The 17,167-nt window shown below is 36.6% G+C and overlaps 4 protein-coding genes across 11 annotated transcripts; 3 read left to right on the forward strand and 1 right to left on the reverse strand.

Moving 5' to 3' along the window:
- Nucleotides 1–2,058: 2,058 nt before the first annotated feature.
- LOC104705257 (putative F-box protein At3g23420) lies at nucleotides 2,059–3,251 on the reverse strand. The gene is made up of 2 exons (XM_019243569.1): nucleotides 2,652–3,251; nucleotides 2,059–2,418 (listed from the first exon to the last, which is right to left on the reverse strand). The coding sequence occupies exons 1-2, from the start codon at nucleotides 3,249–3,251 to the stop codon at nucleotides 2,059–2,061; spliced, it is 960 nt and encodes a 319-aa protein (XP_019099114.1).
- A 3,047-nt stretch (nucleotides 3,252–6,298) lies between these two features.
- Nucleotides 6,299–8,809, forward strand: LOC104746132 (glutamine synthetase cytosolic isozyme 1-3). Its single transcript, XM_087453178.1, has 9 exons — nucleotides 6,299–6,718; nucleotides 7,015–7,054; nucleotides 7,140–7,243; nucleotides 7,351–7,399; nucleotides 7,496–7,602; nucleotides 7,708–7,795; nucleotides 7,880–8,083; nucleotides 8,162–8,215; nucleotides 8,300–8,809. Exons 1-9 carry the CDS (start codon nucleotides 6,645–6,647, stop codon nucleotides 8,642–8,644), a joined length of 1,065 nt encoding a protein of 354 aa, XP_087309304.1. The 5' UTR covers nucleotides 6,299–6,644; the 3' UTR covers nucleotides 8,645–8,809.
- Nucleotides 8,810–10,080: 1,271 nt separating this feature from the next.
- On the forward strand, nucleotides 10,081–13,733 carry LOC104782662 (uncharacterized). Of its 8 annotated transcripts, none has more exons than XM_087453202.1 (12): nucleotides 10,081–10,469; nucleotides 10,549–10,617; nucleotides 10,715–10,824; nucleotides 10,908–11,032; nucleotides 11,300–11,495; nucleotides 11,601–11,776; nucleotides 11,871–12,000; nucleotides 12,080–12,240; nucleotides 12,320–12,381; nucleotides 12,466–12,547; nucleotides 12,657–12,805; nucleotides 12,944–12,973. In XM_087453202.1, the coding sequence occupies exons 4-12, from the start codon at nucleotides 10,968–10,970 to the stop codon at nucleotides 12,952–12,954; spliced, it is 1,032 nt and encodes a 343-aa protein (XP_087309328.1). In that variant the 5' UTR covers nucleotides 10,081–10,469; nucleotides 10,549–10,617; nucleotides 10,715–10,824; nucleotides 10,908–10,967; the 3' UTR covers nucleotides 12,955–12,973. The 8 variants fall into 8 exon arrangements, with proteins under 8 accessions (XP_087309328.1, XP_087309326.1, XP_087309317.1 ...); XM_087453200.1 differs by lacking the exon at nucleotides 12,944–12,973 and adding an exon at nucleotides 13,259–13,733 and having other exon boundaries at nucleotides 10,099–10,469; XM_087453191.1 differs by lacking the exon at nucleotides 12,944–12,973 and adding an exon at nucleotides 13,259–13,733 and having other exon boundaries at nucleotides 10,100–10,469; nucleotides 10,726–10,824.
- Nucleotides 13,734–14,313: 580 nt separating this feature from the next.
- LOC104782687 (putative inactive receptor kinase RLK902) lies at nucleotides 14,314–17,139 on the forward strand. Its single transcript, XM_010507696.3, has 2 exons — nucleotides 14,314–15,926; nucleotides 16,303–17,139. Exons 1-2 carry the CDS (start codon nucleotides 14,567–14,569, stop codon nucleotides 16,872–16,874), a joined length of 1,932 nt encoding a protein of 643 aa, XP_010505998.2. The 5' UTR covers nucleotides 14,314–14,566; the 3' UTR covers nucleotides 16,875–17,139.
- The last annotated feature ends 28 nt before the right edge of the window (nucleotides 17,140–17,167 follow it).

Consider the following 17,167-nt stretch of genomic DNA (forward strand, 5'->3'; position numbering starts at 1 on the left):
TAGAACAATATGCTTTTTCATAGCATCAAAATCACAATGCGCATTTTCAGAACAATTGTAAACACATCTGCATATTTGCATTCAATTTTATCAAGATCCTATCTATATATGTATGCGCAAAATTGATCTCTATCGCCAAAACATTTGGTCATGTATATAAAGTTTTGGTTCATGTTTGAAAAAATACACTCTAGTGCAATACAAAAGAACAAAGCCATAATAATTTTAGTTGAAGTGGTTAGTGATATGTAAATGTAACTTGGATCAATCGCAAGGTTGTGACAGTTGATTAGAATTCTATATGCTCAATCAAGGTGAAAATGCATAGGCCAAACAAGATGAAAGTTCATGATATCATTTAGTTCGTAAATTATCCAAACAAGGTGAGAGGTTATTTTAATTTAACTTAAAATGCTTTCTTAATACCATTTTTTTTACAAAAAATAGTTCGGTTTCGTTCATTATAAGTATAGAGTTTTTATGCAAAAAAAGATCATCCAAATGACTATGTAACATTATTTTCTATGTCAAACGAATGGAGGTCAATTACTCGTAGTCAAAAAGTGATGTCATATAATTTAATTTTTTTTTTGGTGAAGTGTAAAATTTTAATTTTGTTACTCTAATTAGTTTATTTCTGTAACTATAAAAGTAAGACGTGAATGTCTGATACTCTGATAGTCTGATACATTGGGAATTATGTTATGTATGCAGCATAACATTTAACAAAAGACATTAAATTCATAATTTACAAGGATTAAATGCATTAGGGGACCAATTTAAGAATATAATCCGGATATGAATTTAGTCGGGTTAAGTTAATGCGAATACAAAACCGGTTCAACCGGTACACTACCACAAAGAATATGTTGGTTTTGGCGACAAAGGTTTGCCGAAGGAACCCAAAGAAAACGTTGTTGATAGAGCATTATTGGTTTAAGTAAATCATTCCTTTAACCGCTTTCACGGAATCAGTACAATCTTTAAAGCTTGAGTCTATGACTATGATATTTTTATTATTGGCCAAAAATTAAGCCAAGTTGAACGAACAAAAAAAACGCTGTGGCTATGGATACAAGATGAATGAGTTGATTTTGAGAGGGGCTGAAGAAGACTCACAGTGCAAGCGGCATGATCCCCAAAATTTAAAGCTTCTCCCTGCTACTCACCACCCATATTGCAGCAATATCACCAAGATTTGTGAAAACTAAGAGACAAGTGTAAATCCAACCCAAAAAAAAGCAAGATACACTACGCAGATTTTACTGAGGAAGATGAAAATGCATGCTTCTGTTAGATACAAGTATTGCAGGTAACTCTGGTATGGTTTGCTTAGGAAGCCTCCAACTTAACGGACTGTAACCATTAAATGATTAGTTACAGGGAAAGGAGTGTGTGCACCATTGGAACACTAAAAGTAAATGGGTCTCATAAATAATTAACCATCCAAAGTAGGTAACCTTTTCTGCACAAAAAAAAAAACTCTTTCTGCAATCTGCATAATGGAGTTTTAAATGTTAAAATATCATCACTCATCACAGAGTAACCGTAGCTGAATATCAAAATCAAGCAACTCATGGTGGTTCGAAGAATCATTGCATTTTGTACGATCCTATACAGAAACCATTGAGCAACGAGCACTAAGAACAGGGAGTACCAAAGGACAAAACTTAACTCCAAGAAATCATTCAATCTTCTGCGTATCAGCCTAGCAGCCACTTGCATTCTTCAAAAATGATAACGACAAAAGTTAAAATGGGAAACTCAAAATCTAAGCAAACGTACTTTGCAAATTGTAAAGTTAAACGCAGCCTACTCTGCTGTACATAAATCACAACATCAGATCTGCCTATTTGCAGAACACCAACAGGAAAAATGAAAGAGGCTTTTGCAATGAGTCTACCTACAGTACTATAAACAAGGAGGAAATTAAGCTAACCCAAGGCAGCAAAACGAAGTCAAATATGGAAAACAGAAAGAAGGATGAGAGACAAATGAATGTTCAAAGAAGATGACAAAAGAGAAAGAAAAAAAAGATTATAGGTATTGTAACATGGACTATTCAAGTTGCATTGCACTTGGAACATAAGAGCACACAAATGGTGCGCAAAATTTGTCTAGAGATTCTCCAAGATTCACTTCTTTAAAGGATTCGTCCTGTCCAATGATGTAAGCTGTGTAGCGCATCATCCTCGAGTCTTTGCCTCTATCAAAAACCACAACGACTTTCTTCACCTCATCAATGAAGAAATGTGACGCCATATACGAAAACATAAACTCATCATCAACGGCGGTGAGTACTTTTGTATTCACTGATAAGAAGAACTTGCTGCTCCACGACACCGAGTTGGGCCCAATCTTAGTTGTAACCCAGATCTCCATCTGTAATGAATCTTCACGCTGAAATAACACAGCAAGCTGCTCATCTCTAACATTAGATAGAGTCACAGTATCTTCATGACACCACTCAAAGGGCAGAGGCAAACGCGGCCCAAACGTCTCTCTTGTGAAATCAAAACAGATTAAGAAACTACGGTCTCCTTGGCTGGGGGTTTCTGAATACATCTCTTCAGCAAACCAATATGTATTTCCCTTGAGAGAGACACCACGGCTATAATGACCCAGTCTTGTCGAGTGTCGACATCAAGAACCCTCCATGAAGAATCACAAGAGTTAAAGTCGTAGATTTTGAACTCAACAACTTCGGGTCCGTCGTGATCATCAGCCGAAAATAAACTCAAGATTTTGTGGGATTTGGTGCTGTTATTGTATCCGAGAGCATAGCAAAAGTTCTGCCATCTGTGATAACTACTATATGTGGCCTCGATCCACCGGGGTTGCCCACCACAATACGGGTTAAAAACCACGATCCTAGGGTTGTCTTTCAGGATGCATAAAAGTAAACCCTCGCAGTGAAAGACTTGACGTACAAGTATTTGATCTGAAGCGTTGGGGAAAATAAGTGTACCTTGACGTTCTATGCATAATTCAACCTTGTTGTGAAGATTTACGCTCATCAAATAAACCCTAAAATCCATCATCATGACCACCATAAACTCTCTTTTCTTTGCTGCTAGTTTGGCTTGAACACCGAGGTGCTTCTTTTTAAAGCTCCTACATCTGGTCAAAGTGTTCCACTTTTTGCAAGTAGATCGGACTCTTCTCAGAGATGTCACCGGAACCACCTTAAAGAGCACCTCCTCCGCCAAATCCCTTGGAAGATCCGAAAAATCCTTTGGAAGATTGGACATTATATTGAGGATCGATGTCACCTTATAAAATATAATAAATAAAAAGCTTTTTCTTTTCCTCCGTAAAAGTTTACAGATTTCTAATTTTTTCCTTCCGAGCTTCAGAGATCAGAGATGCATATACATATGTGGCTGAGTGAGACAGATTAATAAGAAAAAAATTTGGATTCACCCATGTGTAAACCTCTTTTATTCACCCTCTTAATTAACCACTCTTTTATTCATTCTCTTATTTAACCAATCAAAATATAATAATATATCATATTATATTATATTTAAAAAATAAATTAAAATTAAACTAGAAAGACAAAACAAATTCTTTAAATCTTTTCTTAAGAAAATTATGTTGGTTTGAATTTATAAAAAAGGATGAAAGTTTAAATTTTATAATTTATTTATTTTTTGTCTTTATATTTATAAAAAAAGGATGAAAGTTTAAATTTTATAATTTATTTATTCTTTTATAATTTTATAATTTAAATTTTGGTGTTTTTAAACATCTTATTATATAACGTTGGGTTTTGAAAGTTAACCATTAACAAGATTTTGACATGTGTTAAGTTATCAATATGAGATTTTGACATCTGTAAAAGTTAATATTTAATAGGAAGAATTTGATTACAACAAAAATAAAATTTTTTGTTTTAAATTAATATTGTAAAAAGATAATTATCAAAAATTACAGAATTTATCAAAAATAATACAATTTTTTTTACAACTTTGTATAATTGAGATTATTATTTTAATGGGAAAGTAATTTTTTCTTATTTTTTTAAACTAAAATTTTCTCATACTTTCTCTTTTTAAGTTGGGAATATGTAAAATTAATATGTTGACCCAAAAAAATATTAATATATGCATCTTCTTTTCCTACTACTGTATTTTAAAATTTATTGTAGTATTTTTAGATTCTTTTATTTAATTTATATATTTCATTTTTTATTTGGGATTCATATATTACATGCTTATAATTTTCTATTGTTTTTTTAATTATGCCAAATTAATTTTCTACTAATTTATTAACCTCGATTGGTTGGTCATAAACTCTTCTTTTTTTGCAAACATAATTGTTAACATTATTCATTCAATCTCAAAGGAAAATAACGAGTACAACCTCATCAACCTAATGAATAAATAAAATAGGCTAATCAAACACAAGCGTACAACAAACATAAATAGATAGATGGAAAAAACATAAATCATTGTTGATAGATCCATATGAGCTCAAAGACTCTGACACCCTGGTTTACGAAAAGAAAAATACCGACCATCGAATAGGGGTGGGTATACGAGCCGGAAATAGATGTAGGGCCCACTTAGGAAGATGAGCCCATGGACTGAGAATGGACATGGGCTCATTAAGCAAGGTGGCGGTTGAGGCGTTATAGAGACAGATGCTACATCATGGTGTGTCAAAGACACTTCAACAAATACATTAGGAAATTTAACATTAGTTACTTTTATTGGTTGTCGTGATAAGTCATTTTGAGATAGTAAAAAGACGTGAACATTTTATCTCCACAAAGGAAGAGGGCAGAGCCGAGGTTCTATCTATGGTGGAGAAGGTTTGACACAAGGTTATTTACCTAAGAGAGGAAGGTGGAGGAGGTTGGACGCAAGGTTAGCTCCCTAAGGGAGGACGACAGACATAATTGTTAACATTATTCATTCATTCTCAAAGGGAAATAACGAGTACAAGCTCATCAACCTAATGAATAAATAAAATAGGCTAATCAAACACAAGCGTACAACAAACATAGATATATAGATGGAAAAAAACATAAATCATTGTTGATAGATTCATATGAGCTCAAAAAATCTGACACCCTGGTTTGCGAAAAGGTTTAAAAGAATTTATTTGGCCACATACGTCACCAAAATACACTTACTTTTTCGGTCAAGGGTCTTGAGAGAACTTCATGATGGGTGACCTTCCTGGATGTGATTATCGGAACTGTGCGAGTGAAGACAAAACACAAGAAAATATCATTTGTTGATTTGTAAGGTCGGTAAACAAGTTTTTAAAGTCTCCCAGACGTAACAAACCAAACATCGAATATGAGTGGGTCTACGAGCCGGAAATAGATTTAGGGCCCACTTAGGAAGATGGGCCCATGGACTGCGAATGAATATGGACTCACTAAGCAAGGTGGTGGTTGAGACGTTACAGAGACAGATGCTACATCATGGTGTGTCAAAGACACTTTTACGAAAACATTAGAAATTTTAACATTAGTTACTATCAAAATATTTTGTGACATTAGAGTATATTTAGGTGTAAAAAATACACTTTTAATAATAACATACATATAAGATTTATAAGTGGATATAAATCAGTATTTATAAAAAAATTTAAATAACATACAACAAATTTTAATATATTTTTGTTAAATTTAATTTAATTTATAAAACTTTAAACTCGTAGGCGAATCCTCGACTAGTTTATATATAAAATAGCTCTCTCTATAATATAAACACACACTATCAGGAGAGACTTGTGTTGATTGTCTTCTTCTCTAAAACAACCACGTCCTCCTACAACCAAATTAATTACCATCATTTACTTAAACCAATAATGCTAAGTAGATTGATTATATGCTTTTGTCTTAAACTAAACTGATTGATTCTCTTAAGTAAGTATGGTTATGGAGGACAATATATAAGGTCATGCCTATTTTTATACAGATCAGTTTGATGCGAAGAGGAAGGCAACAAACAAGATTGGGCTTAAATGTGAGAAATAATTGATTAAGGAAGATTATAATCATGTACGCAAAAAGCCATGAGTGCCCACAACTTTATTAGAAAGCTGTATTTGAAAGAAAAAAAAACCATTACATTTCCTACCTACCTAACCTTTACGTGTTCATCAATAATAATTCTATTTTTACCAATTCTTTTTTCAAAAATATATTCCAAGTTTATACATAAACAGCTTTGTACTAAAAAAACAAATGATTGGAAATGTTTTGAAGATCGTCTGAATATGAAAAAAGTGGAAAATATTTGTATATTTATGCCAGTAACGCATATTATAGTTCCGTTTTGTATATAACCTCTTCGTTTTCGGCAATAATTGTCAATTAAATATTGTTGTTATATTCTGTAGTAATCTCAGGAGAATCTTAACTGAAAAAATAAAATAAAAAAATTTAGACGGTATTATTGTTATTAAAAAAAAAATTAAAGATAATACTGGCACACAACAATAAAGAAATGACTAATTTACTAAAATAATGTATTGACTGTAATTATTTCCAAAAAAAAAAAAAGAGCTCTCTCTCTCTCTCTAATATAAACACACACAGTAACAGGAGAGAAGTTGTATTGATCGTCTTCTTCTCTAAAAACACTTTGATTATTTTTTTTTTTTTCATTCTCTACGACGCCGCCATGTCTCTGCTCTCAGATCTCGTTAACCTCAACCTTTCCGATGCCACCCAGAAAATCATCGCCGAATACATATGGTTCGATCTCTCTCTCTTCTCTCTGTTTTCTCTATATCACCATTCACCACAAGTCTCTCTTTATCGTTGTTGTTTCGTTCTTATTGCTGTCGATCAAAAAGTTTGTATCGTTTTAATGTTTTGATATTGATCTCTTAATGGGTTTTTGAGTTTTTTTGGTATGAACACGATTCGTTACACTAAATGTTTCGCTGTCCTGCGTTAGATTAAGACGTGTATAAACATAAAGCTCGTCTCTTTTTTTTTTTTTTTTTGTCTTCTTGTTGAGGTTTTGTATGAACTTTTTGAATGAACAGGATCGGTGGATCTGGCATGGACATTAGAAGCAAAGCCAGGGTAATTAATATATAAATCTCAATGTGATTATTTATCTCATCCTCTGTTTTTTTTCGTTGATCTGATCTGTTTTTGAATGATATAGACACTACCAGGACCAGTGAGTGATCCATCAAAGCTTCCCAAATGGAACTACGACGGATCTAGCACTGGTCAAGCTGCTGGAGAAGACAGTGAAGTCATTCTATAGTATGCTCTTCGATTATCTATTTATCTATCTTTCTCTATACGCTTAAACAAATTCATATTTTAATATTGGTCTTTTGTTTTGTTGTTGTTTTTGATGAATCAAAAAGCCCTCAGGCGATATTTAAGGATCCGTTCAGGAAAGGAAACAACATTCTGGTGGGTTTTTTTTTTTTTTTTTTTTTTGATATGTGATATGATTGGTGTGACATATTCAATCTGGATCTTAATAATTGATTATTGTGATATATGCAGGTGATGTGTGATGCTTACACACCAGCTGGTGATCCAATCCCGACTAACAAGAGGCACAACGCTGCTAAGATCTTCAGTCATCCCAACGTTGCTTCTGAAGTGCCATGGTACACTCTTCTTCTTATTTTTCTTCTTACGTATCAGTTTCGGATTAGTACTTTTATTGATCTCTTTGCAAATCTTATAATATATTAATTGTTTTGATTCAAAAGGTATGGTATTGAGCAAGAATACACTTTGATGCAAAAGGGTGTGAACTGGCCTATTGGTTGGCCTGTTGGTGGCTTCCCTGGCCCTCAGGTAAAATCCAATTACCACAATGTTCTCACAACACGTTTTGACGTAATAATCTAATATATAGTTTTTATTTTTAAATTGAAACAGGGACCTTACTACTGTGGTGTTGGTGCTGACAAAGCCATTGGTCGTGACATTGTGGATGCACACTACAAGGCCTGCCTTTACGCTGGTATTGGCATTTCCGGTGTCAATGGAGAAGTCATGCCTGGCCAGTGGGAGTTCCAAGTTGGTCCTGTTGAGGGTATTTCTGCTGGTGATCAAGTCTGGGTGGCTCGATACCTTCTCGAGGCAATAACCTACTTAACAGGGTCCTATTACGAATACAAAAGCTTCAAATTTTCTGATGCATCTTCTCTTTTTTGACAGAGGATCACTGAGATCTCTGGTGTAAATGTCAGCTTCGACCCGAAACCAGTCCCGGTTAGTTTATTACTACGCTCTAACGCTTCATTTCCATTTTCCACAAGTCAAGTTTCGTTGTAACATTCTCTTGAATGGGTTCAGGGTGACTGGAATGGAGCTGGAGCTCACTGCAACTACAGTACAAAGACGATGAGGAACGATGGAGGATTACAAGTGATAAAGAAAGCAATAGAGAAGCTTCAGCTGAAACACAAAGAACACATTGCTGCTTACGGTGAAGGCAACGAGCGTCGTCTCACGGGGAAGCACGAAACCGCAGACATCAACACCTTCTCATGGGGAGTCGCAAACCGTGGAGCTTCTGTCAGAGTGGGACGTGACACTGAGAAGGAAGGCAAAGGTTACTTCGAGGACCGAAGGCCAGCTTCTAACATGGATCCTTATGTTGTCACCTCCATGATCGCTGAAACAACCATCCTCGGTTGATGACATGCTACATAATTTGATTTGCCCTGTTTGGTTTCTTCTTTTGTGATTGCACCTTTCGATTAAAATAATTCTTATAATGGCGTATTTTGTGACATTTTGTGGTTTGTTTCGAATAATTTAAAACAAGCGATTCTTAAGGTGAAAACAATTAATATTCAGTAATTTTTGTTTTGTTTTTGTTAATGATAATAACAAAGTTCGCCCGGTGCGTCGGAGGTTGAAGTTGTCGGAGTTTAGTAGTTGGTGTAGGATAAGATTTAGCGATTAGATAACGTCGAATATTCTTGACAACAATAATACTATTTGCCTATTTGGCATGTGACCTACTTACGATCAAATATACTAGTAGAAGATTATTTCCGAAGACGAAGGGTGGTGGAGAATTAGGTGGGAACAGCGTAATGCTCGTCACGTGCTCTGTACTCCTAAACTCATGCATCGAAGTTCACAACTAGCTATGGTAGGAAAAGTCAAATTAAACTTTTTAGATATTTGTTTGTATTTATTGTCAGTGGGTCAAAAATTAGTGACTCACCTTTTCCACTCGGGAAATTTTAGTATCTTTTAGTGACGCATTTACTTGTTAAATTAAGCATAATGGGGCACATTACTAAACTAAAAAGTAGTAGAGCATTTTCCTAAGTTTTTGGCAAAAGTCATACAAAACACAACAAGTACATTGTTAAGTACCAACCTCAGTGCATAGTATCACACACTTTACTTTAATTATTGCTGGAGTTTGCTGCCGTTTGTAAAACGTTCCTTATAAAGTAAATAAATTAAGAAAACAATCATGACGCCTCCCAAACCCACTAAACTTCGCTTTAAGTTAAAGAAATGGAAAATATATAAAGTTATGATCGGTGTTGACCTACATGAAAAAGGAAATCCTAAACGATTGGCTATGGAATTATAAAAGTGTTCTGAGTTTATATAATGCATATTCCGATTCAAAAATTCCATTAGGAAAAAGACTAAAAGAGTAATAATTTAGGAAACTTATATTCTTTGAATTGAATACGTATTAGGTTTGAATGCTGATGATATGATTCATTGAACATGGACCTCTGTTTATATCAGCATGCAAAAACTCGTGGCTATTGTTTTCAATTTTTCTTCTTTTTTTTTTTCTACAATTTTTATTATTTAAAAGCAGTAATATAGAAAATATATTTTCCTTAAAAATAGGTGCAAATATTTAAATCACATTTCAATGAAATATAATATAGTGTATGTCACATTTTTTTGTCAACCTAATATAGTGTCAGTCAATGTGGATAAAATAAAAGAACACATTTGTTTTTTCTTTTCTTAAGAAATGTATCGTTTCAATATATTCAAGAAGGCCGCCTTATTGGGTAGTTAAGCTTTAAGCTTTTAGGCCCAAAGTTTTATCAACATCAACAAAAAATGACGTCGTTTTAAATTCTTCTATCTTGGCTGAATGTAATGTTGCTGCCGTGTAGTGGATTCACCACTGAGGAAAAAACCACGGTAAAACCCTTTCTCTGAGATTCCGGTGGCTTCGAGGCTGGGATATGAAATGGCTGCAATGGCTCTCTGTTCATTGATTCCATCTATTAACCCAGCTCATAGCTTCCGTCACCACTTTCCTCAACCCAATGCTTCATTCTGTTTCCCTCCCACTCCCACTCCCACTCCACCGATTTTTTTGGGTGTTCGGAAATGTGGGGTTTCCGGCGGAAATCGCCGTCGTGGGGTCACCATGGCCGCGGGAACAGATCACTACTCCACTTTGAAAGTCAACCGCAACGCTTCCTTGCAGGAGATTAAGAGCTCCTACCGTAAACTCGCGCGCAAGGTTCGTGATTTGCCTCTTTTTTTGTTGTTGTTCTTTCTCGAATTAAATTGAAGCTTAAGGGTTTGTAATGGTTGAACAGTATCACCCGGATATGAACAAGAACCCTGGTGCAGAAGATAAGTTCAAAGAGATTAGTGCTGCTTATGAGGTAACACAAGTTCTTTTGAATTCCTAGTTTTTGATGGAATCTGCGTTTTCGTTTTTTGATGTTTTTTTTTGTTGCTTATTACACCTGGGAATTGAAGCATATGTGTAGGTGTTATCTGATGAGGAGAAGAGATCTGCGTATGATCGCTTCGGTGAGGCTGGTTTAGAAGGAGATTTTAATGGTTCACAGGATAATTCTTCACCAGGGGTAAGTCCTCTATCTCTTTCTAACGATCTCAGGGATTTTCTTTAATCTTCTAAGTTGATTTTATTTGTTTTCCTGTTCTTTAGGTGGATCCATTTGACTTGTACAGTGCATTCTTTGGCGGTTCTGATGGAATCTTTGGGGGAATGGGTGAATCAGGAGGGATGGGTTTTGATTTCATGAATAAGAGAAGCCTAGACCTTGACATTCGGTAAAATTCTTCTTTTTTCACGAGCTATTAATACTTTGAAGTTGTGTTTTTTTCCTTGAATAGGCATTTGATTACTGTCCTTACTTGTTCACTGGACGATAATTTTTCTAGAGGAAATCAGTGATTATGGTTATTTCTTTTGTTATGCTAATATTTCTTGTCTTCTCCGTTTGCTGAATGTGTTTTCTTTTCATGAAAATGGAGGACGTTATATCTATGTCTCCTAATATTTGTTTCTGGTCTGATGCTGGGGGACGTTTTTATTAGGTATGACCTGCGGTTGAGCTTTGAAGAGGCAGTATTTGGAGTGAAACGGGAGATTGAGGTTTCTTATTTAGAAACATGTGATGGTTGTGGAGGAACCGGTGCTAAATCCAGTACCGCCGTTAAAAAGTGTAGTAGTTGTGATGGTAAAGGACGTGTGATGAACACTCAGAGAACACCCTTTGGAGTGATGTCTCAGGTAACTCGTTATACCTGAATACTATTCCGATCAGTTGCTATTCTTCAAATGGAAATTGAAATTTTCCCTTGACACTTGCTATAGATGATAATCTGTGTTATATAGGTGTCCACTTGCTCCAAATGTGGTGGTGAAGGCAAAATCATCACTGATAAATGTCGAAAGTGCATAGGCAATGGGAGATTACGGTCTAAGAAAAAAATGGATGTTGTTGTCCCTCCTGGTGTCAGCGATAGAGCTACAATGCGGATTCAAGGAGAAGGTAACGTGGACAAGAGAAGGTAACGTGAACAGGAAAATCTTCTTTTTTTCAATTCTGATATTTAGTGCTTTGGCAATTGCTTTTTTTTTCAATATGGTTTCTAATATCCGCAGTGGAAGAGCTGGTGACTTGTTCGTTGTGCTTCAAGTTGATGAAAAGCGTGGAATTCGACGGGAAGGGCTTAATTTATACTCCAATATCAACATCGATTTCACAGATGCCATACTCGGGGCAATCACAAAGGTGTTTTATAAACTTGTTTCTCGGTTTTGACGTTATTCGGTAGTGAGAATCTTAAGGGCATGACGTCTTTCTTTTTCAGGTAGAAACGGTTGAGGGAACAATGGATCTTCGTATTCCCCCAGGAACTCAGCCTGGTGACACCGTGAGATTATATCGAAAAGGAGTTCCAGACACGGATAGACCTTCAATCCGGGGAGACCATTGCTTTGTAGTGAAGGTTTCGATCCCCAAGAACCTGAGGTTTGTGTCAAATCACTTCCCTTATAGCCCTTATGTCGCATTGTTTACTAAAAACTGCTTGAAACAACGTTTATGGCAGTGAGAGGGAGCGCAAATTGGTAGAGGAATTCTCATCACTCAGAAGATCTACCAGTGATACTGGTACAACGCTATCCGAATCTATTTCAGAAACTAGTAGCTTTTCAAAAAAACTATTCAAGCTAATTTTGTAATCCCCGTTTGTAGAAACTCGTCAAGAAGAGCATAGTTTTGGTTCAGAGCCCAAAAAAGAACCGTCTTGGTGGCATAAAGTGAAGAATGTCATAAGGTAATCTCATGTAACCTTTCCCAGCAATTCCTCACAGGACACAGCATTGTTGTCTTGTCCATGCATCCTGGTCTAATATATATAGTTTTAAATGTCGCGTGTTTTGTAGACCAGAGGATTCAAGAGCAAAGTTTGGGACTATGAGCTTGAACTCATCATTGCCACTACGAAGAATGAAAGTGGGAGAGACTTCAATTGTTCTCTCAGTCTTGGCCCTGTGCGTTATAACCTCGGCTGTTGCATTGGTTCAGAAGAAAGGTAATAGCTTGAAACAAAAGAAGGAACCTTAATTTTTGTCAAGTCCCTTTGTTGCCACACAGTTCTAGTTTCTAGGTTGAAATTGTTTTGTCACAGAAGATATATGATCATGTATGTATGTTTTATCATTTTATACAGATATGGTTTAGAGTTGTGTGATACAACAAATGCGGCTACTGCTAGTACTTGTTGACCAATGGTTATGTTTGCTAAACCGGCTTAAACCGAAATCTTTTCCGAAACCGTGATACAACTAATGTTGAATTTATTGAATTTGAACAAAGTACTAAAAACCAAAGTGGAGGTGTTGAGAATTTATGGAGCACATGGAGAGTTTTTTTTCTGGATTCTATAATAATTAATAAGTATAGCAATAGTGTTAGGACAACTTCTGTAAAATAAGAGATCCTTAAATAACTTTGTTTTTTTTTTTGTTTTTGGCATGTTATTAAGAGAAGCTTTTTATGCAATCAAGAAAAGGTTTCCCATAATCCCAAGTCTATAAAGTCATTATCGCGTAAGTGGGTCTCAAATACAGCTACTATACTTAGTACTTACATTAAGACTAAACGTCTTTATCTTCTAAAGTAAACAATACTACTACTCTAGTAAATACAGCTAGAGAGAACAAAAATAATATTCCAACTACAAAACTGTGTTATCCATCCACATGTGCGATCGAAATGAGACTACACTTGCCCAAGTTTCATTTTAGCCGTTGCCTGCCTCCTCCCTTCCCAAAGTGTAACGCTCAACTACATATCACTAAGACCATATTGTGTTTTTTTTTTTTTTTAAATGTTTTCTTTGTTGTAGAATGATCCAAAAAAATTGAAACCAAATTAAGAGTTACTCTATGGACCATGAGATATTATTTGATGGATAGTAAAGAGAGTACGATTAATGGGACCCTATTGATTGATGATGATACAGAGTGTTGTTTCATATTCATATCGTAAGAAGGAAAAAAATCGGATTTGATAACACAGATGAAGAAGAGTGGAGACAATCACAAAACAGAGAATGCGTTATATTTCTGTAACAAAAAGAAAAAACTATGAATGCTGTTAAATTATTGTTGGCTTTTTTACATGTTTTATGGTCCTACTCCTACCCTTCTCTGCATACCCATGTTCTTCTTCTTCCTTTCTTTCTTTTACAACTAGGATTGCATTATTATTTTTATACTATAGAGAGAAGAAAACAAAATGAATTATTACTAAAGAAGAAAATTCATAGAGCTAAGTGTTAAATTCTTGAGAAGAGTGATTCACTTTACTCAGATGTATTCAGGGAATTTCATTTTTAATCATAACACCCACCTGCTAAATTTTATTGTTAATCCAATTAATAATTAACAAAAAGATCTTTCTTTAGTAGAAAAATTTAGATAAGACAATGTAGCTAGAGAGGTTTAATTTAACATTTGGATAACATAAGATTCTAAAAATCTCAACAAGTAAAACATAATAAATCAATAATAGAAAGAAAATAAAACAAATATTTTTGTCGAAGCACAGAAAAGACATACGTCACTGTTGTTTTGAGATATGTCGTTTTTGTCACATTTACAAAAACAAAATTAATTTAAATTTAATGATTCAGAAACTAAAAAAATTAAAAGTGGAAAAAAGAGAGAGAGAGAGAGAGTGTTAAGTGTTGAGTAGCTTCTCTTCTCTTCTTCACTGTAAACCACACACACACAGCTTTCTTCTTCTTCTTCACTGAGAGCTCTTTTTTCTAGGGTTTCTCTCTCTCTTAATGCGACTCTTCTTCGCTTCTTCTATGGCGAGACTCTTTATATTCCTCTCCATTCTTGTCCTCCTCTTCACTCTTCCTCTTCCGTCAATCGGAGATCTCGCCGCCGACAAATCCGCTCTTCTCTCGCTTCGTTCCGCCGTCGGTGGTCGTACATTACTCTGGGACGTCAAACTCACCACGCCATGCAACTGGACCGGCGTCGTATGCGACGGTGGTCGTGTCACCGCCCTTCGTCTTCCCGGAGAAACTCTCTCCGGTCATATCCCTGAGGGTATTTTCGGTAATTTAACTCAGCTCCGTACGCTAAGCCTCCGTCTCAATGCTCTTACCGGTACTCTTCCTTTGGATCTCGGAAGCTGCTCAGATCTTCGGCGTTTGTACTTGCAAGGTAACAGATTCTCCGGTGAGATTCCGAAGGTTTTGTTTAGTCTTAGTAACCTCGTTAGGTTGAATCTAGCGGAGAATGAATTTACCGGTGAGATCTCTTCAGGGTTTAAGAACCTTACTAGGCTTAAGACTCTTTACTTGGAGAACAACAAGCTCTCTGGCTCTCTTCTTGACTTGGATTTGCCTTTGGATCAGTTCAACGTCTCTAATAACTTGTTGAACGGATCTATACCTAAGAGTCTTGAGAAGTTTGACTCTGATTCGTTTGTGGGAACTTCACTCTGTGGCAAACCGCTTGGTGTCTGTTCTAATAAAGGAACTGTACCAAGCCAGCCAATTTCTGTTGGCAACATACCTGGAACTCTGGAGGGAAGCAAGGGGGAGAAGGAAAAGAAGAAGCTTTCCGGTGGAGCTATAGCTGGAATAGTGATTGGATGTGTGGTTGGTTTTTTCTTGATTGTTCTGATTCTGATGGTTCTCTTCCGGAAGAAGGGAGGAAACGAAAGGACAAGGGCTGTCGACATTGGCACTGTTAAGCAACATGAAATCGAAATTCCCGGGGAGAAAGCGGCTGTGGAGGCACCTGAGAGTGGGAGCTATGGGAACGAGTACAACCCTGCTGCGATGAAAGCTGCAGAAGTGAACAGTTCAGGGATGAAGAAACTTGTCTTCTTTGGGAATGCGACTAAGGTTTTCGATCTGGAGGATCTGTTGAGAGCTTCTGCGGAGGTTTTGGGGAAAGGAACGTTCGGGACAGCTTATAAGGCGGTGCTTGATGCGGTTACATTAGTGGCTGTGAAGAGGCTGAAGGATGTGACGATGGCGGACAGAGAGTTCAAGGAGAAGATTGAGGTTGTTGGAGCGATGGATCATGAGAACTTGGTGCCATTGAGAGCTTACTATTACAGTGGAGATGAGAAGCTGCTAGTCTATGACTTCATGCCTATGGGAAGCTTGTCAGCTCTCTTACACGGTGAGACTTATATATCTTTGTCTCTGCTTACAAATTGTGATTTTTATTCTGCTTTATCCAAAAATGAATTTTGGTTTATTTGCAACATAATAGTCATGGATTTGCTTGTTTAAGACAGATATGTCAAATTCACAAATACAATATAACCGGCTTTTGTTTATTGACATGGTTTAGTGACATTCACATGGTTTACATAGAACGTCTATGCAATTTAGTGGGGACAGTAGATAACCTTGAATTCTTTGACTGACAGTGATAATTGATCTTCTAGTTTTGTGTTTGAACAATGAAAAATCCAGATATCCTGTGTTCTACTTTCACTTTCAGACAATAGTTTTTTTATGTGTTGAGAGCTTAATGTCATGCTATGTTACAGGAAACAAAGGCGCAGGACGGTCTCCGTTGAACTGGGAAATCCGATCACGTATCGCCCTTGGAGCTGCCCGTGGCTTAGACTATCTTCACTCACAAGACCCGTTGAGCTCTCACGGAAACGTCAAGTCCTCCAATATCCTCTTAACAAACTCCCATGACGCACGAGTGTCTGATTTCGGCCTGGCTCAGCTCGTCAGCGCCTCGTCCACAACCCCAAACCGGGTCACTGGGTACCGTGCCCCCGAAGTAACTGACCCGAGGCGTGTCTCACAGAAAGCGGATGTGTACAGCTTTGGTGTGGTGTTGCTAGAGCTGCTCACCGGAAAAGCGCCGTCTAACTCAGTGATGAATGAAGAAGGAATGGATTTGGTGAGGTGGGTGCATTCGGTGGCAAGAGAGGAGTGGAGGAACGAGGTTTTTGACTCGGAGCTGATGGTGGAAGAAGAGATGGTGGAAATGCTACAGCTGGGCATTGACTGTACAGAACAGCACCCTGACAAGCGACCAGTGATGGTGGAGGTGGTGAGTAGGATCCAGGAGTTGCGCCAATCGGGTTCAGATCAGGTGGGTTAAGGCCATCAGACTAAAAGGAGACTTGAGAGGCTCATGAGTTGGATCGATGATGTGAATCGACGGCGTTCTTGGTGTTTGATGATTTAATGTTAGTTTAAGAATATGGCGCGGTATTAGAGAGAGTTGGAGTCGTTAATTAGATGTTTTTAATTTTGGTGTTCCATTTTGTTTCTTTCATGTGTGGGCACTGATGATGAGGAGTTCCTTGTGGTTGTAATTATTAGTGCTTTTAACTTTTTAACTTTATCTCAATATTGTTTCAGCTTTTTATCTCTTTGATAAGATTATGTGCG

This window comes from Camelina sativa, chromosome 1, assembly GCF_030686135.1.
Source record: "Camelina sativa cultivar CO46 ecotype springtype chromosome 1, ASM3068613v1".
Classification (NCBI taxonomy): Eukaryota; Viridiplantae; Streptophyta; class Magnoliopsida; order Brassicales; family Brassicaceae; genus Camelina; species Camelina sativa.